The following is a 22,705-nucleotide window of genomic DNA, read 5'->3' as shown; positions in this document are numbered from 1 at the left end:
ATGAGAAGGTGTGTCCAGACTTTTGTACTGTACTGTATATATATAATGTTTCCATTAGATGACCAGGCGTCCAGCAGAAAGAAACCTTCATATGAAGAGGCTGTTGAGAAAGCAGGTTAATAATCATCTTTATTTTACCTTTGTGTATTTCATATGGAGAATAATTTGTCCTAAGTGTAGTTTCTTATGTCCAGATGCAGTGGTCAGCGATCCTCTTGTTTCTGTGAGGTTCGGGTTCTTCCACTGGCTGCTGTTGGTGGTCTGTGGGTGGGCAAACGCTAGCGATGTGGTGGAGATCCTATGTGTTCCTCTTGCCCACGGCACGCTGTGACCTCCATCTCACCTTGGCCGACATGGGGCTCCTCACCACCAGCATATTCCTTGGTTATTAAAGGCAGGGTAGGTAACAAATGTATAAACAACTTTCTTCCAAATTTGTTTAAACTTTCTATATATATCAATGCATAATTAAAATGTAAGTACTCTGATAAAAAGAGTATAAAAATCGAGTGACTCTAGACCGTTTAATCTGTATTAAACACAGCTCATTATTTCCATTTCGGGACGAAATATAGGATTGGCTTAGGCGACTGTCACTCTCTCGCAACAATGGAAACCACCCTTTTGCCACACATGACCTGCCCACTTGCGCGCGCATGTTTGATTTGAGGAATTCAAGAGGCACGGATCCTAAGAATAACTAAACAATGGCAGAGAAACAGCAAGCAAAATTCACAGTACCAGCCTATGCAGTTAGTGAAGGCAAACCAGGCAAACCAGGCAAAAAAAGGAAGACAGTAACAGTACAAGAAGGCAATGAACAAAAAGTCTTTGGATAAACAAAGAAATAAAACGCGAGTTAATATCGTTGTGGTTTTCCAGCGATGGCGAGAACTGAGGGAACTCAAGGGGCTGAAAAGGGACTCCTTGATGGCTTTATTACTGCTGGACAGGTAAATCTTTCTTTTTGTATTTTGATCATACATATTTTTTTGTTTATTTTTTCGTGAAGCATGTGTCATTAGCACACGTAGCTGCGTAATATAGCTAACATAACATTACTTAGCGAGCCGTAGTAGAGACGATAAATAATCTATAGGAGCCCAGAAGGGAGGGGGTGGAGTGAATGGAAATAATGAGCTGTCTTTAAAACAGTCGTGAGAGGTCTACAGACACTCGATTTTTATACTTTCTTTTTCAGAGTACTTACATTTTAATTATGTATTGATATATAAATAAAGTTTAAACAAATTTGGAAAAAAAAGTTTTTTATACATTTTTTTACCTACCCTGCCTTTAACTGTGCTGCTTTCTTTTTTATTTGATTTTCTAATCATGTTATTTTTTTTAAAATTAGGTATTTGTAATTCATTCATTGTGTGAAAACTAATGGTCTTTTTGCTTAAAGGTCAAAGGAGGAAAATCTAACTTTTTATCAAAAAAGTTAATCGGGTCAAAAATGCAGTTTGTTCCCTATTTGGTTGAACTTTGGTTGCCTTATCACATGTCTGAAAACGGCAAACTCATGCTCATAGTTTTCAGTTTTTTTCGTAAGAAATACAAAACTGACCCAGTTATTCAAACTGCTGACATAACCATGTGATTTGAGTATCATGCTGCTAAGTAAGACGTAATGTGTCAACCGGCTGCTTATTTTGACAGGAATGATGTTGGTTGGTTATGTTTGGGGGTATCTGGCTGATCGCAGAGTAAAGTGGAGGTGGAACGTTCCGGTAATTTCTCTGGCAGTGAATGGCGTATTTGGGGCAGTGGCCAGTTTAGCCACGAGGTTCTGGCTCTTTTTGCTCCTGCTGTTCTTCAGGGTAATGACATGCCAAAATAGTTTTTACCTCCACAGACACAGACAAAATAAACAGACAGAATCTTGACACATAGAAACACATGAATGCATTTGTGTCTTGTGTCTCACTCTCAGGGTCGGCGGCTCCATTCCTGTCATCTTCTCCTATTTTTCGAAGTTTCAGCCACGGAGGGGGGCAATGATCAGCACTCTAGCCACCTTCTAAGTGGCTGGAAATATTTTAGCAGCATGTAAAACCATCATCCTCTGAAACATGAGCAGTAAAGAACACAACCTGAGGATCTAGATCTATACTCAAGTATAAATAATAAAAAAAGATAAGAATATATATGAATACAAATATAAAATAAAATATAAAATAAACATAAAAACCGCATAAGACAAAAGTAAATAACCAAATATGTATCCATTAATAAATGAAAATATAAAAGATGTATAAATAAAATAACAATGCATAAAGCAGAATATAAAAAAGATACAAATATGTAATGTGCTGCTATTTAGAAAGAAGAGTCTAAATAATAAGGTAATAAGTAGGCTGTACTTATTTATTGTCATAAGTGCAAAACATTGTTGCATGAATATTGATTTGAATACACATTCTGTGTTTTTCCTGTTTCTGTGTTTTTTGTGGCGTGGTTGGTGATTCCCAGAACATCTTTGAATGCTCATTGGGTCTGGTTGAATTTTCAGAGTTGGCATCTTTTTGTAGTCCTCTGCTCCGTCCTCAGTCTGTCATCAGCACTGATTTTCAGACTGTTCATGCCAGAGAGACCCACGTTTCTAATGGAGGTGTGTACTGACTGATACTTTACTTTTTATTTGAGACTGATATAAAAATTAAATTAATAGGCTGTAAATTCTAGAACTTCATGTGTCTGAACAAGTTACAGTTCTAGAATTTATGTACTGTATTAAGGTCCATTACAGGCTGCATGTTTGGTGGCACGTTATTACACAATGTGTTTCTCTTCCACAGGCCGGATGTGAGGCAGAGGCTTTGTCTGTGTTCCAGACGATGTTCAAACTAAACAACAGATGGGCCACAAAACCATTTCCTATCCGTACCACCTTAGTGATGTTTGCTTTTAATTAAAAGGCCAAACCTTCCCACTTTTCATAAAGGAAACTACAACCCGAATTCCGGAAAAGTTGGGACGTTTTTTAAATTTTAATAAAATGAAAACTAAAGGAATTTCAAATCACATGAGCCAATATTTTATTCACAATAGAACATAGATAACATAGCAAATGTTTAAACTGAGAAATTTTACACTTTTATCCACTTAATTAGCTCATTTAAAATTTAATGCCTGCTACAGGTCTCAAAAAAGTTGGCACAGGGGCAACAAATGGCTAAAAAAGCAAGCAGTTTTGAAAAGATTCAGCTGGGAGAACATCTAGTGATTAATTAAGTTAATTGATATCAGGTCTGTAACATGATTAGCTATAAAAGCTTTGTCTTAGAGAAGCAGAGTCTCTCAGAAGTAAAGATGGGCAGAGGCTCTCCAATCTGTGAAAGACTGCGTAAAAAAATTGTGGAAAACTTTAAAAACAATGTTCCTCAACGTCAAATCGCAAAGGCTTTGCAAATCTCATCATCTACAGTGCATAACATCATCAAAAGATTCAGAGAAACTGGAGAAATCTCTGTGCGTAAGGGACAAGGCCGGAGACCTTTATTGGATGCCCGTGGTCTTCGGGCTCTCAGACGACACTGCATCACTCATCGGCATGATTGTGTCAATGACATTACTAAATGGGCCCAGGAATACTTTCAGAAACCACTGTCGGTAAACACAATCCGCCGTGCCATCAGCAGATGCCAACTAAAGCTCTATCATGCAAAAAGGAAGCCATATGTGAACATGGTCCAGAAGCGCCGTCGTGTCCTGTGGACCAAGGCTCATTTAAAATGGACTATTTCAAAGTGGAATAGTGTTTTATGGTCAGACGAGTCCAAATTTGACATTCTTGTTGGAAATCACGGACGCCGTGTCCTCCGGGCTAAAGAGGAGGGAGACCTTCCAGCATGTTATCAGCGTTCAGTTCAAAAGCCAGCATCTCTGATGGTATGGGGGTGCATAAGTGCATACGGTATGGGCAGCTTGCATGTTTTGGAAGGCTCTGTGAATGCTGAAAGGTATATAAAGGTTTTAGAGCAACATACGCTTCCCTCCAAACAACGTCTATTTCAGGGAAAGCCTTGTTTATTTCAGCAGGACAATGCAAAACCACATACTGCAGCTATAACAACAGCATGGCTTCATCGTAGAAGAGTCCGGGTGCTAACCTGGCCTGCCTGCAGTCCAGATCTTTCACCTATAGAGAACATTTGGCGCATCATTAAACGAAAAATACGTCAAAGACGACCACAAACTCTTCAGCAGCTGGAAATCTATATAAGGCAAGAATGGGACCAAATTCCAACAGCAAAACTCTAGCAACTCATAGCCTCAATGCCCAGACGTCTTCAAACTGTTTTGAAAAGAAAAGGAGATGCTACACCATGGTAAACATGCCCCGTCCCAACTATTTTGAGACCTGTAGCAGAAATCAAAATTGAAATGAGCTCATTTTGTGCATAAAATTGTAAACTTTCTCAGTTTAAACATTTGCTATGTTATCTATGTTCTATTGTGAATAAAATATTGGCTCATGTGATTTGAAAGTCTTTTAGTTTTCATTTTATTCAAGTTTAAAAAACGTCCCAACTTTTCCGGAATTCGGGTTGTACATTATTTTGGTGTGTCAGTTGATAAAACAGGTACTAGGTCCTCTGATCAGATCAGATGATGAAGTAAAAAAACAGACCCACTAGTGGCTCAAGATGTCAGCAGTTCAGCCACCATCTCAAACCGGTTCAGCGCACTTCTTTTCTGCTTTCTTAGAAGCTATTAATGCTAACATGAAGTCTTACCCAGCTCTTTATGGCCCTGCTGGTTCTTCTACAGGCTCTGGACCCCATGAAACAGCTGTTTGTTGGAACGTTTGTTTTTTAGAAGAGTTGTTCTGCTGATTATATTTTTCTGCATTTCATTTGGGTACTTAACAAATTATAAAAGGCAAATTATTCAAGGTTAAGGTTAGTCAAGGTTTTAAGACCAAAGTCAGTCAGTCAGTCATAGTTAAGTCGAATCTTAGAATAAAACAAGCTGTTTTTCTTTGCTGCTACATCATAACATCAATAAGTAAATAAACTATGTTCTGATTGGTTGAACACGACAGGTTGTTTTTGCCACTTGTACCTTTAAGATTTAAATCTGTAATAATTAGTTAACTTAATTTAAAAATGATTAAGTTACTCAGATTATGGGTAGTGATGTGCGATACCACTGGTTTCCGATCTGATACCAAGTAAAATCAAGGCCAGTATCGGCGATACAGATCCGATACCGATACTTTGCCCAAAAATTACTGTTTGGGAAATTAAAGTAACAAGTAATGTTAGTGTACTAAAAAGTGTCACTTCATACTGAATACGAGACATATTATGGGTTCTTCTTGTTTATTGATGAAGAATTATCATACAAAAAAAGAGCCAACTTACATATTTATTGACAGCATCTGAGCAGCATGTATATCTTAAAACGCCTGCTTGAACATCTTAACATAAAACAATAAACATTCACACTTTATGGTTTAGTGACATGTTAATCCGGTCCCCTTGAAGATTTTTAACCTTCCCTCAAAATTTTTCTCATTCACAGGTTTTTGTTTAGGAACAACAACATATTAACAGTTTTTCCTTTGAGTCTGCTCCTTTTTTGCTCACAACCTCGCCTGCCTTTGAAAAGATTCACATTTTACTCCAAGCTGAACTATTGCAGACATTTTGGTCATTTAATTATTTCATTACTTATTTATTTACTTTATTTTAGTAAAATGTGTCCCTGAGATAATCGCACATCAATTCAGCCGGCCCAGATTTAGTTAGGTAAGGTTATCTGCAGAGTAGATCATTTAAATTACATTGACAAGGCTGCATTGGACTTTACAGTACGTTTGCCAGGAAAAGTATTTGATAGGTAAGAAGACAGATAATATTGTATCAGTAGAATAATACTCAGTTGTATTATTCTTCGTCTCATTTGTTTTGACTGATGGTTAAATAGAAATTTCAAAATGTGGGTTCTGACAATTATGAAGTTATTATGGTACTTCTCTAATTATGTATTGTACTAGCCATTTAAATTTGAGTCACAGCATTTTTTTTTATAAAATAGAAACTGTATGTATAACCAAAGTTCTAAAACAAATTTGTTTTAAGAATTCAGGGAACTGCCGTTGTTTTATCATTGTCACTAAAACCCAAGCCCCCAAAATACAGCCACATCGCCTCATTTTCTCCCTAGTCTGTACCTGGATAGGGCCTGCCTGCTGCACCAAAGGACTCTGAAAGCGATGTCTGTCTCGCCCTAGCAGCACCTGTACCTCTCCTTTCCTCCTCCTCTGTCTTGTGATTTATATGTAGATGTTTGATTAGGTTTGTGGTATTACCACAGTACCTCACTGTTTTGTTACACGTGTCACAAACCGCATCGTTTGAGTTATGGAAGTGAAGTAGCTCCACACGTAACTTCGCTTGTGTTCAGCCATATCCAATCCGCCGGACTGACACAGCGTGACTGAACAACAACATGTGCCAGCAGCGGACTGAGTGTGAGTGGCTGCTAGCGACGCGTGCTCTGCACTGCAGCCAGTTGTACAGTGCCATATTACGCTCATGACTTGGCAGGCGGAAGAACAAGTAGTTCCGACTAAGTTGGCATTATTCAGATAAACGAGGGTAATTGTGGTTACTTTCCGCTGTCTTTCTATTTTCAATAAACTACATATTTGCTCCAAATTACTGAAATATCGATATTTTGATAAGATAATCGATTCTAGAACATACAAAGCTGGTATCGGAGATATCAATATTTTAGTATCGATCCGCACATCACTAATTATGGGTAAGTATGTTCAATGTTGTAATCCTCTCCTGCAGGTATTATGGGTTATGGATGTGGTATCCGGAGCTTTTTAAGAGAACCGAGGATGGAGGGTATTCACGCGCCAATGTGTCTCGAGTCCAAAACTCAGAAAATGAAAGCTGCGATCTAGTCAAAACTGCATGTTTATGTTACTAAAAGCAGACTGAATGAGACCACTCAATATTTTTCTCATCAGCAAAAGCACAAAAAATGTGAAATTTGTTAGTTATACTATCAGGAAGTGAATTTTTTGTCATGATATTCAAGTATTTTTTTATCAAGGCTTCGTGTCGTTTGCATGTGTTCATGTGTTTTTTATAGTGTACGTGGAGGGTTTTATAACAGCTGCTTCAAATTTGCCAGGAAACATCTTCACTATCCTGTTCATGGACAGAATTGGTGGGAAAATCCTGCTTTGTTAGTACATCAGGTTTTGTCTTCCAGTGTTTGAATGACAGCTCAAAATATTTAATTACTACACTTAACAAAACATTCAAGAATAAAGTGCTATAATTATTATTATATTATTATAATGATGCAGATTTTTCTCTGATAGGCGTCAGTTTGGTGGCGTCCAGCATGAGCGTGTTCATTATCTATGTAGTAAAGACCAAAGCTCAGAGTGTGATCATGTCTTGCGTGTTAAGCGGCGTCTATGTCATCTCCTGGAACGCTCTAGACGTGTTGGGAACTGAACTTTACCCCACACAACTACGGTGAACCCCAATATTAATTTGTAATAAAGTTATATTGGTACTGATCTTAAATGCAGAGAGGTCAGACAATCAAATCAGACATAATTTACACTACTGGTCAAAAGGAAAATTGCTGAACATTTTAAAATTCAGTTTGCATCCCAGGAATAAATTACATTTAAACATGTATTCAAATAGAACAAATTTTCAGGTGTAATATCACAATTTCACTGTATTTTTGATCAAATAAATGCAGCCTTTGTGAACAGAAGAATTGTGAGAATTGAAAGAATGACTGTATTAATTCCAGTTTTTGTTAGCTCATCAGCTCTGGGGGTTTTCACTGGAGCTGGTCGTGTGGCAGCCATCATGGGAAATGTAGTGTTTGGGCAGCTGGTGGGCTCAAACTGTGCCATACCTCCGCTTATGTTATCTACACTCCTGCTGGCAGGAGGACTGACAGCTCTATGCCTGCCTCCAACTAAACAGACTGAACTCACATTACACACACACAGTCAATTGGCATCATCTGGCAATCCTGTCATTCTGGGACCAAACACTAAACCAAAAAATACATAACATAAAAATGATAGCATTATTGCGTACTAAATTAAAGTCATTATTTCTCGTTTATATCAAGAAAAAACTAATTTGGGTAGCATTTGATTTTTATTTGATGATATAAAAACATTTTTTTTATGAAAATTATTTATAAATGAAATCGGAGGATACTTAAATGATAACTTAAATGTTTCTTTTTTGAGAGTTTTTTTTTTCTAACAAAAATAATACTCAGCATCAAATGTTTCAGTGCTTCAACCACTTTATTTTGTCCAATCTGAATGTTTGTAAATAACCACACCTGTGCATGCAAAATCTAAAACACAACTCTTAAAATCAGATCTCCATGATCATGGCTGTCTGGTTAACTGCAAACGGGTCACCATCAACGAACCCTTTAGAGTGTATAGAAGCTTAATGAACAATAGCAGCGCAATAAAACGACTTCCTCAAGTGAGTTGCTCTTGTCTCACGGTAAAATCCTTCCCCAAAACAGTGAACTCAGTCCAGACTCTTCCCCACGCCGGCAGCGGTGGGTTTATTTGGGTTCAGGCCCTTCTGGTTGCGCATGAGAGGCTGATGGCTGCTCAACAGGTCCAGAGAATGCTGCCAATACCAGCATGACTGACAGTAGCATTTAAAACATGCCTGAAGAGTTGAAAGAAAAAATTAGAGTTTAGTTTGGTAGGTTGGTGCGGTGTGTTGTAAGTTTTAATCAATACATTGCTTTGAATCATTTATAGGTGGTGTATAATTTGTATGCATGTCACAAGACCATCATTTTCAACAATACTGGAAATTATTTTTGACACATACTTAAGACATGACTTTAAACTTAATCTAATAATATATAACCACAAATCCAGTAAATATTTGGCCAATCAGATTAAAAGAAATAGAGAAAAAGTAACAATTGTAACTATTAAAGACTCAGCAGGGAAGCCTACCAACTCTCCACAAGAAATAAATACAATATATATAAACTTTTATGCTAAACTATTCATCTGATAATAACACAAGACAAGATGATATTAATTCATTTTTTGATAATATTCAACTCCCAAAAATTAACACAGAACAAATCAGTGCACTGGACAAACCAATAATAGACAAAGAACTCCATATCGCCCTGAATCGAATGCCTAAAAATAAAGCACCAGGACCCGATGGCTTCTCTGCAGAGTCCTATAAACACTTCTGGTCCATTATTCATCAGAGCAATAACAGAAATAAAAGAAAACTCAAGATTACCAGTGCACATGAACACAGCCACTATTTCACTTAACCCTACACCTAATAAAGACCCAACCCTTCCGTCAAAAACTACCGTCCTATTTCTCTCATCAACGTAGACATCAAAATAATCAGTAGAGTTCTTGCACATAGAATTGAAAAAATTATCCCATTGGTTTTATTAAAGGTAGGCATGCATCCAACAACACACGCAGACTATACAATTTAATCCATTATTCATCACTACAACAGGAAAAAACCATCATAGTCACTTTAGATGCAGAAAAAACTTTAGACAGAGTCAGTTGGAACTTCTTATTCATCACATTACAAAAAATTGGCTTTGGGGAGTCATTTATTAATTGGATTAAAATTGTATACATAGCACCTTCTGCCACAGTCACCACCAATGGACTAACATCACAAAGCTTCACACTGCACAGGGGGACTAGGCAATGATGTCCACTCTCTCCTTCTTTATTCACCATCTTCATTGACCCTTAGCAGCAGCCATCCGTCAGAACCCACTCATCAGAGGAATCCACACACCCCAAACACAACATAAGATTAGTTTATATGCTGATGACATTTTACTATTTTTGCAAAATCCTCAATCATCTCTATCATCTCAAGAAATAACTAAAACCATTGATTTATACTCTACAATATCAGATTAAGCAATAAATTGGAATAAATCTTTAATTCTTCCACCAACCAAATGGGATGTGGTAGCCCAGGTATCAACCATTCCTCTATGCTCAGGCCACATCACTTATTTAGGCATTAAGGTTTCTTCCAGGCTGTCAGAGCTGACCGGACTCAACTTCACTACTTTACTGAAAACTCCTTCACTCCTTTACTAAAGACGACCTTGACCGCTGGCACAACTTACCACTTTCCATCCAGGGCAGAATAGCGATAATCAAAATGACAGTACTTCCAAAAATAAACTACTTATTCTCATTGATCCCAACCCAACATTCTCTCAATTGGTTTAAATCTTTAGACTCCATCATTACTCGATTCTATTGGAAAAATAAACCACCACGGATAAAATTTATCACTTTACATTTACATTTATACCCTTACTCACTAGCCAACCAACTTCAATACATATATAAATGGATTCACCCCACTCAGTCAGACATTATATGGCTAGACATAGAACAATCATTCTGCGAAAACTTGCGCATATCAGACATACCATTTCTCAGTCAATCCATTAAACATCACCCATGCTTCAAAGCAATTACAATAACCTCTGCTCTGAGAGTCTGGTGGAAATATCATCAAATCACAAACTCCAATCAGGCCCCATCTAAATTCACCCCACTCTGGAACAACCCTAATTTCACAAGCAACAAAAAAAACACTAAATCAATCAATCAATTCTTGAATTATCTGTAACTCAAATCAGCTGTTTTATCCAAAATCAACAATAGAACCATCAATCTTCACCTTCCTTCCGCATTAGAAGATTTTAGTTAAATAATCCTTCCCAAAAAAATTACTTTCCAAAATATACAAGATTATAACTAGTTCAAATAAAACCATAACTTTAACAACAATCAAATGGGAAGAAGACCTTTGGATTGCTCCTGGTACTGTCTTCTGGACTCAAATTTGTAAAAATATTTATTCCAAGACTAACTAAAAACGCCAATCTTCAGCTCATACAGAATAAGACTTAAGTATAAGATATATATATATATATATATATATATATATATATATATATATATATATATATATATATATATACACACACACACACACACACACACACACACACCGTATTTTTCGTACTATAAGTCGCACCTGAGTATAAGTAACGTCAGTCCAAAAATACGTGAAAAAAATACATGATGAGGAAAAAAACATATACGTCGCACTGGACTATAAATCGCATTTATTTAGAACCAAGAACCAAGAGAAAACATTACCATCTACAGCCACGAGAGGGCACTCTATGCTGCTCAGTGTACGTAGACTACAGGAGCACTGAACAGCATCTCTGGCAGCATAGAGCGCCCTCTCGCGGCTGTAGACGGTAATGTTTTCTCTTAGTTCATTTCTCTTAGTTCATGTCAAATTAATTTTGATAAATAAGTCGCACCTGACTATAAGTCGCAGGACCTGCCATAGTACGGAAAATATGGTATATATATTTATATAAATGTAATCAAATCAAATCTACACCTAAAATATACCACACATGGTTTTAATGCACCAAATGCTAATTTTAATGCACCATAGGGCTGTCACTTTTGTGAAAAAATCATTTTCGATTTTTAAGACATAAGTGTTCATTGAATCGATTGTAAAATCGATTTTCCATGTCTAAAAAAAAAGACGTTTCCTTTTTCAACGTCAAATAACGCACGAACGTAAAGAGCACTGGAAACGCACAAGTCAGCAATATTTCTTATTTATTGGCATGAAGTATCGTACAGAATAACAAACAGCAAAAAATATATCTGCAGAGGGGATGGCTGCCATAACAAAAGAAAAACATCAGTGCAGGCTTCAACCCGGCTGCATTTATGATTTAGGCAATTCAAAAATCTCCAAGATTATTTTAAATAATGATTCAATCCATTTCAAACTACTGTTCAAAAAATGAAACTTTAAATGGACTTAAACACAGGCCATGTGTGTTTTTTTTTATTGAACGTAACCGACACCATTACAAATTTATTGGACAGGAAAACAAATCGAGCGTTTTTTATTCACTGTATGTCCAGCTGTTGAGAAGACGCGCTCCGACCGCACTGATGTCCCAGGGACACTCAGGTACAGCTGCGCAAGGTGGGGGTAATACTGCCAATTTTCCACCACAAAAGCCGGTCCCTGTCAGCTTGCAACGGTCCTTTTCATAACTCAGAATCTCCCATAACGTAAACACCTAATTCGCGCCGCGAGACCTCCAGACACTTTCGTAATTCTTTAATTTCTTTTTCTGCTTGTTTGTGAGTTTTGTTACATATATTTTTAATTGTTTAATTCTTTTAAAATTAATAGTGTACATATTTGGTTAAAATCGATTCCCTATTTTCATTTTCGAAACTTTTTTTGGTTGGTCAGATCGATTGTGCAATCGATTTTCGAACTAAAAGTGACAGCCCTAATGAACCACACCCTTCTTTTAATGCACCACCTCAGCTTAGGCATACATACAAATAGTAACTGTACTGTGAATGACAAGGAGGAAAGAAAAGAAAAGAAAAACACTGACACAGAACCTAGGAGAGGTGTGGTATGTGTTAGTTATGTGTAATTATTTCATTACTACTATTTCTATTGTCATTTTATCATTATTATATTATTATTATTATTATTACTACTGTTATTATTATTGATATTAATGTTTCGGCAATCGCAAAATATTATCATCATTTCCATCATTAGCATTTATTATTGATATTGTTTTTAATATTATTGTTGTTATTATTAATGTTATTATATTATTATTGATATAACTATTTCTGTTAATACAAAATATTATCATCATCACCATATTTAGTATTACTATTGTTATTATTATTGCTGTTATTATTGTTGCTATTATTGATATACATTTTATTATTATTATTATTATTGATATCACTATTTCCGTCCACACAAAATATTATCACCATCTTTTAGCATTACTATTACTACTGTTATTGTTATCACTGTTGCCATCTTTACAAAACATTATTATAAATATTATTATACATGCTATTACTATTTAAATCCTTCTACTATTACACATTTGTCATTTCTGCTTTTTTCATTGCTGTTTTATTGTTGTTTTGTGTTTTGTTGTTGTGTTTTGTGTTCACCCTATGTTGAATGTCTTTGCACTCCTAATAAAAAAAACTTAATCTTATAATAAAACTAATAATGTATATAGATACTGTATGTGTAAAATGTGTGTATAAGAAATTGCAATGCTTGTTTTATAGTTAAATAAAAAATATTCACATAGAAAATTTTATTTATATAAAAAACTAAATTTCCAAAATGATTAAATCCTCTGTATATTTACAATTAATTTAAAATGCTAATTAAAAATCTAATTAATCAAGACTGTAAACCGAATTGAAATCAAAACTAGTTAATTGATAAATGTAGTGTGTGTGTGTCTGTGTGTGTTTTTATAATACAATATATATATATTAGTTTTTTTTTTGTGTGTGTACTGAATTGAATCGTTTGGAAATTGCAAATCTTGCATTTGAATTTAATCAAAACCCAGTGAATCGAATTGATAATCAAATAAATTTGCTGTCAACCCAAAGATTCCTTTCTTGAAATAAATATTTTCCACAATAGAAAATAAATGAAAAATGTAAGTAGAACATTGCTTAAAAATGGTTGTTCACCATCACATTAATGATGCAGATATGTTGTTGTCAAAAGTCAAATTAAACAGAGACCAAAGAATTAGAAGCTGAGCTGTAACGCTCGGTATGATGCTGTGCAGAATCTGATTCCTACCTGAGCTCTAAAGAAGAACGGGCCGGGCTGACTGTTACATATTTGGCACATGGAGTCACTCAGATAAGGGTCAATCTGGACCTACAGAGGGAACAGGAAGGAAGTGAGGAATATCCACAGAGCTGATCCCACAGCATATGGTATATCTGAGTTCTGCTCTAATGTACCTTCTTGGGTTTTAATCTGCACAAACGCTGCAGTCACAGCTTTCAAATAGCTCCTCTGACTTCTGAACGTCACTCTCCCAGACCCTAGATGAACAAACGCAACACATTCACTCTATGGCTGAAGCAACAGTACGATAAAAGTAGAATATATATATGTGTGTGTGTGTGTGTGTGTGTGTGTGTGTATACATACAACCAATTTCTGAATGAAAATAAACTGGAGGCCAAAGGTTTGGAATAATTGAGAAATTGATCTAATGCTCACCAAGGCTGTATTTATTTGAATAAAATACTGTAAAAATTGATTTTGCAGCTTAATGTTTTTGTGGAAACAAAAATATATTTCCAGGATTCTAAATAGATCAAAAGAACAGCATTCATTCGAAACAGATTTCTATAACAAATGTCTGTTATGATTACACAATTATAAATGTCTTTACTGTTATTTTCGATCAGTTTAATGTATCCTTGCTGAATAAAAGTATTGATTTTTTTTTTTTTTTTTTTATACCCCTTTTGAATGGTAGTGTATCACATTTTCCATTAAGATATTGTAATATTATGAATTATTAACTGTGTTTAACATTGATGATAATACAAAATGTTTCTGAAGCATCATTTCTGAAGACTAAAGTAATGAACCTGAAAATTCAGCTTTGCATTATAGAAACATTTTTACAGTATATTCAAATAGAAAACTTTAAATTCTAATAATATTTCACAATATTAGTTTTTACCTTATTTTTTATCAAATAATTGCAATCTTGGTACACACAAAAGACTATTCCAAACATTATTATTATTCCAATTATGCCAAACTTTTGGTGGCCAGTATAAAATCTACACCTATTTTTTCACTGTAGATAAGAGGAGAATGCACAGACCTATGGGATATTTGTCCTTGTCTATGTTGATGCCTGCATACATGACCTCTCCGAAGAGCTCTTCCATGATGTGGGCCAGACTCTCTGCATTCAACGTCCCATGCAGAGCACCCACAAACACCGTCTTACTGCGGGACAGACGCTGGATGGGGAGGTGGATGAAACTGCTGTCTGAGATAACCCACGGGATGACCTGCACCTACAGTACAGCGAGTGAGAGAGCGGGGTCAGAGGTCAGGGGTCGGTACGGTTAAGTGCATGTTATTCTCACATCTTTGCTGTGGATCCGCCTGCTGGACAATTTGTAGTAGAACTCAAGATTATCATCAGACTGAGCACAGGCCTGCAGGAGCGACTTCACTGACTCCTCCCAGTCAAACAGCAGATACATATAACCTGCAAAAACATACAAGACGTCAAATCAAAGCACTATACACATACTGTATATATGTGTGTTCATATATATATATATATATATATATATATATATATATATACATACACACACACACACACACACACATACATTATTTATAAATTATATTCTGTACATACTGTGTGTGTATATATTTTTTGTATGTATTTTTGTATTTTTACAATCTGTGTATTTTAACAATATCTGCAGAATTTCTATTATTTAAAATCTTTGATAATTAAAGGGACTTTTCATTTAGATTCATGGTAATCAAAAACAGTTTCAATGGCACCAAATAAACTAGGTAAAATAATAATATAAATATATTATAAATGTAAATACACAAATATGTTAATATGCATAAATTACATTATTATGAATAATTAAAAATGCTAATCAAATCTAAATTTAATAATTAGGAAGAAGTCTGCGTGTTTCATATTCATATAAAATATCAGTTGAAAACTAAATGTTTCTTGGTAAAATCTCATTTTTACTTTATATAATTTAATAATTAAATGGTTTGATGATCATTTTATTGTCATCATGAAAGGCATTTTAAGTAGGTTTATGATGGTTATCTAAAACTATTGAAGACATTTTAAAATAATTTTAATTAAATAAATTAAACTGATGTTAAATTACTAAACCTTGACATTTAATTAATAACTGGAAATAAATAAAAAGTAAAAGTGAATTAAAACTTAATAAAAAATTATAATAATAATGAAAAAAGCGAATAACAAAATGACAAAAAAGCTAATTCAAAATATTAATAAAATCTATAATAGTATATAAAGAATAACAAAAAAACTATGTATAAAGGTGCTTAATACTGATTCTGAAATATCAGTAACAAAATTAAGTTATACTTGCTGTTATTTTATAAAATTTAGCAACAATTTCCCAGCAAAAATATGTTTGACACAAATGGTGATGATGATTAGCCTTTTTTCTCTTTCTGTGTGTTGTTGTCTCTGTGTAATGGAATCTTATGTCACTAAAACAAATTCCTTGTATGCGCAAGCCTACTTGGCAATAACGCTCTTTCTGATTCTGATTCTAAAAGCCTTTTGTTTCCTAGGAAAAAGCATGAATAATACACCAGAAGATGATACGTAAAGCTTTATATGGTCAAGCATCAAATATATTTCTATATTGGTCCTTATATTGTTGAATTATAGATAAGATATAATCCTATGTGATAAATTCTGCTGTTACCTTGTGGAGCAAAACGTGGATGATTTCCATCTTTACCAGGCCAATCCACTTTCAATGGACCAAAAACACTAAATGTGTTCAACAGACTCGCTACAGAAACAGAAAAGTTGATTGCGTTCAGAACCATAATACAGAATAAAAGCTACATCTCAAATGAGTTTCAGTCAGCACACCCTCTGTGATGTCCCATGGCACTCCTCCCAGAAACACTTTACAGGAGTAAACAGGGTTTTTGTAGTGGCGTAGAGGAAGGCTTCCTTCCCAGGTGTAAGTGGCTTCATTTACAGCTGTGAGAAACAGTTAGTCATAAAATCACAACAATATTAATAACAGCTGTAGACAGAACACAAGGCTTTTAAGATGTGTTTTTTAAATGTTCCACCATTTTAAAGCCTGATATATATACAGTACAGACCAAAAGTTTGGAAACATTACAATTTTTAATGTTTTTGAAAGAAGTTTCTTCTGATCATCAAGCCTGCATTTATTTGATCAAAAATACAGAAAAAACAGTAATATTGGGAAATATTACGAGAGGGTAAGACACAGTCCACTGTGTTTTATCAAGGGCAGGGTCAATGCAGCTAGCTATCAGGAGATTTTGGAGCACTTCATGCTTCCATCTGCTGAAAAGCTTTATGGAGATGAAGATTTCATTTTTCAGCATGACCTGGCACCTGCTCACAGTGCCAAAACCACTGGTAAATGGTTTACTGACCATGGTATTACTGTGCTCAATTGGCCTGCCAACTATCCTGACCTGAACCCCATAGAGAATCTGTGGGATATTGTGAAGAGAAAGTTGAGAGACGCAAGACCCAACACTCTGGATGAGCTTAAGGCCGCTATCGAAGCATCCTGGGCCTCCATAACACCTCAGCAGTGCCACAGGCTGATTGCCTCCATGCCACGCCGCATTGAAGCAGTCATTTCTGCAAAAGGATTCCCGACCAAGTATTGAGTGCATAACTGAACATAATTATTTGAAGGTTGATTTTCTTTGTATTAAAAACTTTTATTGGTCGGATGAAATATGCAAATTTTTTGAGATTTTTTTTGGAATTTGGGGTTTTCATGAGCTGTATGCCAAAATCATCAGTATTAAAACAATAAAAGACCTTAAATATTTCAGTTGGTGTGCAATGAATCTAAAATATATGAAAGTTTAATTTTTATCATTACATTATAGAAAATAATGAACTTTATCACAATATGCTAATTTTTTGAGAAGGACCTGACACTGTATCACATTTTCAAAAACATGGCATGTCAAGTCAAAAATAGTTCAACTTACAAAAATGCTTCACAGAACAGCTGCTTTGAGTTTCTGACCTGTGACTAGCTGTTTTTTTTAAATAAAAGTTTTAGTCAATTTAAGAGTAATGCTGCCTCCTGATCTGTTTAGCAGGGTGGCTAATGTCACTGTACCTGCAGCTTGTTTATGCAGTTGTGCCTCTCTCTTGATGCAGAACTTGGGTTTGTTCAAGGCCAAAGTGTCCCAGCTGAACCAGATAGGATCTGTGGACCAGCACCCAACCACTGGCCCCTCGGCCTGAGCACTGGAAGCGTTTGTTAAGGTGTTCAGGGGGTTCTGCTTTAAGCAGGCATCTGTGTCCAGTTTCACACCCTCCACCTGCAGTCCAGGCAGCATCAGGGGCAATGGAGGAGAAACTCTGAGAGAACCCTAAAAGACACGGATACAGATACTACTTTACTGTAACTTTGGAACAACTGACACCGACGCTATGGAAACAGAATCTTCTAAATCATCCATTGCACTCTTTAGGGTTTTGGGTATCAGAGGGGAATGCTTTTGCTCACCAGGTGGTCAGATCCTGATGAGATCATGCAGTTCTCTGAGTTGACGGGCTGCTGGTCCCGAGTGTAGCAGAGAGTGTGGTTCGAGCGCCACCTTCAGGCTGGAGAAGTGCTCCAGTGGTTTTCTAGATGCAGACTCAAGGGCCTGGAAGGCGTGCTGCTGACCCGAATCACTGCCTTTTGAGGCACCCAAGACATCCAACGCTGCAGGAGAGAATCAGTGATTTTTATGAGACATGCTTGTACTGCCCCCTTGTGGGAAGAGTTATTTGTGTTTTGAGTTTCTTGCGTTTTGTCCATGCAGAGCTTCCGTAGTTCAGTGATTCTCCAAACAGTTCCTCAGCAAGTCGAAATCCAGAGTGTTAAAGTCTGTAAATTATTATTTTGGTCCCTAAAAAAAGATCTGTCTGTAAGTATTTGTTTGATAGTGATCTTAGCTTCCTTTAGATACCAAATTTAGTAATTTTAACATGTTTTAATTTCGTAATTTGTAAGGAAATATGTGGCGCTAGTATTGTTAGCTTCCCTATGGCATTTTCCATGTATATTGGCATTGTGCTAGTCGCTTGCTAATGCGATCGTTTTTTTGAGGTTTTTAGTTTATTCTAAGCTACTTATTTTATGTTTGCATTGTATATTCACCCTATTGAGATTGTAATATGCATTTTCTTTGTTTCTGTATGTTACAGTTTTACAGTTCTTCCAGTAAAACACACCAACAGAGCAAGACGCTTCCTGGTTCTTTATTGGATATTGTTAGCTATCTGTAAAGCTAGTACACACACACTAGTAAAGGCAGAATAGTAAAAAGACAGATGGAAGGTCAGCCAAAAGTCGATCCAGAAGACAACACTGCTGTCCCGGACCACCAAAGTACAGTCAGCAACGTTGGTGACCTGTGGGAAACGAGATCGAACTGTTCTAACATCTCACGCGCCAGTCAGCGGTCACGGGCCAGTCAAAGGTCCAACGCAAGCGTTTTGGCAGCAAAAGCACGTGCTAAAGCAGCTGCCGCTCAAGCACAGGCATCATACGCTGAAAGAGAAGCAGAGGTGATAAAACAACAAGCCCACATCGAAGCTGAAGCTACAAAAAAGAAAGCAGAGCTCAGCGCTGACCTCCTTAAACTGCGTCTACAGAGTGCAGCTGCAGCCGCCAACGCCGAAGCAGAGGTCCTGGAGGCAGCAGATGAGGATGAAGGTGGAGATACCTGGGTTCCAAAAAACAGCAACAACGTCGCCCAGCCCATACCAGTTCCACCTCCGCTGGCTAGTACCCGCTGTGACTCTGCACAAGCTACCACACTAGTGCTTCCAGCAGCTCAGCGAGTAAAGTACAGTGGTGATTTTGTGCCAAATAAAATCAAAGAGCACAGCATTCAAAACAGTGAGATTAGTGATTATGGGTTTCAAGAGCTACCGATGGAGCATTCCTCACAGTATGGCATCACCAGTGGGGCAGATCATTCTTATGCCCAAAGCTCGTTCAAAAATGCCTTTTTCCCCTCTCACTCGCAGTATCCAACCCCAGTTACTACTGACCACAGAATTCAGCCACGCTCTAGCCATCAGTCTCACCCTTTCCAGCCCAGGCTATCGTCTCCACACCCTGCTGTCAGTGCAAACGAGTCCAATCCCCCAGCCACATCAGACTTAGCCAAATATTTGGTGCGCAGAGAGTTGGTAAGCTCAGGGCTCCTGACGTTTGATGATAAGCCTGAAAATTACTGGGCTTGGAAGGCATCTTTTTTGAACGCTATAGAAGGACTCTATTTATCACCAAGAGAGGAGTTGGATCTCCTCTGCAAGTGGTTAGGCCCCAAATCATCAGAGCAAGCAAAACGATTAAGGGCTGTACACACCTATGATGCCACAGCTGGTGTCAAAATGGTGTGGCAAAGACTGGAGGATAGCTATGGGTCCCCAGAAGCGATAGAGAATGCTCTCCTGAAAAGGTTGGAAGATTTTCCCAAAATCGCAAACAGAGAAAACCATAAGTTGAGGGAGCTAGGTGATCTCATCTCAGAGCTCGATGTTGCCCATGTAGATGGTCTCCTACCTGGCCTGAGTTACCTAGATACGTCCCGGGGCATCACTCCTATTTTTCAAAAACTCCCATTCCACCTTCAAGAGAAATGGATTACTTCAGCATCCTACTACAAAGAGCATCACCATGCTTCATACCCGCCATTCCCTGTTTTCGTGAAGTTTGTGTGCGACAAAGCTAAAACTCTCAATGACCCAAGCTTTGCCCCCTTGCTCTCTACTGGTTGCCCAAGTGTTTATAGGCCTGAAAGACTGAACAAGCCCAACTTCAAAACAGCAGTATCTGTTCGAAAAACTGAAATAACTGCTCCAAAAGGCTATCGTGACGCCTCTGACCAAAAGATGGTTGATCCAGATAAACTGTGCCCGCTCCACAACAAACCACACTCCCTCCGCAAGTGTCGTGGTTTCAGAGCAAATACCTTGGATGAGAGAAAAGCCATTCTGAAGGAAAAGAACATTTGTTACAAGTGCTGTTCCTCTGTCGACCACATGGCAAAATACTGCGACACAAGTGTACATTGCAATGAGTGTGAAAGCGACTACCACACCACCGCGCTGCACCCTGGCCCAGCACCCTGGAAAACAGAAGCTCCAGGCTCTGCAGCCGCAGACGGGCATGGCGGGGAGCAACGAGAAAGTTCTATCCAAGCCATTGTGTCCAAATGTACAGAGATCTGTGGCAAGGGTACCAGCTCACGCTCATGCTCCAAAATCTGTCTAGTAAACATTTATCCTGCTGGACACAAAGAAAAGGCAGTGAAAGCCTATGCTGTGTTAGACGAGCAAAGCAATAGGTCTTTAGCTAAGACGGAATTCTTTGAGATCTTTAACGTTAACACAGGCACCAAAGTTTACAATTTGAAAACCTGCTCAGGTGTAAGTGAGACAAGGGCACGCCAAGCTGACGGTTTCACAGTAGAATCTCTCAACGGCAACACTAGCGTCCGGCTTCCCACATTAATTGAGTGCAACATGCTCCCAGATGATCGATCTGAGATCCCAACGCCGGAGGTCGCAATACACCACACTCACCTCAAGCATTTGGCAGCCAAGATTCCAGATTTGGACCCTAATGCTTCAATACTGATCCTCCTCGGTCGGGACATACCAAGAGTGCACAAGGTCAGAGAACACTACAACGGCCCCCACGATGCTCCGTATGCCCAGCGCCTTGACCTTGGCTGGGTCATAATAGGAGAGGTCTGCCTTGGGGGTGCTCACGTGCCAAGCAAAATCAATGTTTACCGCACAACAGTGTTGACGCACATCTCTTTTGGACTCTTGCCCCAACTCATTCCATGTCAAAGAAAAGGTCCTGAGCACTGTCTCCCCATTTAACTCTTTGAGCATGACCAGCTTGGTTGACATAGATGAAAACGACTGTCGAGAAATTGTTCATGAGAACACCACATGATGACAAACCCGCTATGTCAGTGGATGATGAACTTTTCCTGGAGATCATGGATGAGCAAATGTTTTTGGACGAGTCCAACAGCTGGGTAGCGCCACCACCTTTCAAACCAAACAGGCACAGACTACCCAACAACCGAGACCAAGCGGTCAAACGTCTCAATTTGCTGCGTCGCGTGCTTGACAAAAAGCCTCAAATGAAAGAGCATTTCTTGAATTTTATGCAGAAAATGTTTGAGTCAGGACATGCAGAACCCGTCCCGCCACTCGACAAAGACCAAGAGTGTTGGTACCTACCGTTCTTTGGTGTCTACCATCCTCGCAAACCTAACCAGATACGTGTGGTGTTTGACTCCAGTGCCACTCATAAAGACACGTCTCTGAACAATGTTTTGTTGAGCGGCCCAGACATGAACAACACACTTATTGGGGTCCTCTTGCGTTTCTGCAAAGAACCTGTGGCAATCACTGCAGACATAGAGCAAATGTTCTATTGTTTTGTCATTCGTGAGGACCACCGTGACTTTGTGCGTTTCCTATGGTATGAAGGTAACGATCCCACAAAGGTCATCAGAGAGTACAGGATGACTGTACACGTGTTTGGAAACAGCCCGTCTCCCGCCATAGCAATATATGGCCTCCGGAGGGTGGCGCTGGCTACACAAGAGGAGTACAGTGACGAGGCCAAAAAGTTTGTTCTTAAAAACTTTTACGTGGACGACGGACTGGCTTCCTTTCCTTCAGACGCCAGTGCCATCCAAACTCTGAAAAGCACCAAAGAAATGCTTGCCGACTCTAACATTCGCTTGCACAAAATAGCCTCCAATAGCCCAGATGTAATGGAAGCGTTTCCATCTGAAGAACGTGCAAAGGAACTGAAAAACCTTGACCTTGGTGCAGAACCCCTGCCCTTACAGAGAAGTTTAGGACTGAACTGGGATTTGCAAAATGACTGTTTCACCTTCCTCGTGAA

General features: G+C 37.8%; 1 protein-coding gene, 1 long non-coding RNA gene and 1 pseudogene across 2 annotated transcripts; 1 reads left to right on the top strand and 2 right to left on the bottom strand.

Annotated features, from left to right (window-relative positions):
- The first annotated feature begins 7,333 nt into the window (after positions 1-7,333).
- On the top strand, positions 7,334-8,072 carry LOC132140181 (synaptic vesicle glycoprotein 2C-like). Its single transcript, XM_059548990.1, has 2 exons — positions 7,334-7,514; positions 7,814-8,072. Exons 1-2 carry the CDS (start codon positions 7,378-7,380, stop codon positions 8,070-8,072), a joined length of 396 nt encoding a protein of 131 aa, XP_059404973.1. The 5' UTR covers positions 7,334-7,377.
- Positions 8,073-8,298: 226 nt separating this feature from the next.
- Positions 8,299-13,870, bottom strand: LOC132140793 (uncharacterized). Its single transcript, XR_009433832.1, has 2 exons — positions 13,770-13,870; positions 8,299-8,702 (listed from the first exon to the last, which is right to left on the bottom strand). It is a non-coding gene; the product is annotated as an uncharacterized LOC132140793 (long non-coding RNA).
- Positions 13,871-13,934: 64 nt separating this feature from the next.
- On the bottom strand, positions 13,935-18,574 carry LOC132140180 (cytoplasmic polyadenylation element-binding protein 1-like; annotated as a pseudogene).
- Positions 18,575-22,705: the final 4,131 nt, after the last annotated feature.

The sequence above is a fragment of the Carassius carassius genome, chromosome 5, assembly GCF_963082965.1.
Source record: "Carassius carassius chromosome 5, fCarCar2.1, whole genome shotgun sequence".
NCBI classification, from domain to species: domain Eukaryota; kingdom Metazoa; phylum Chordata; class Actinopteri; order Cypriniformes; family Cyprinidae; genus Carassius; species Carassius carassius.
The sequence above is the reverse complement of the archived record's forward strand: the minus strand, read 5'-3'. Positions and strand labels throughout refer to the sequence as shown.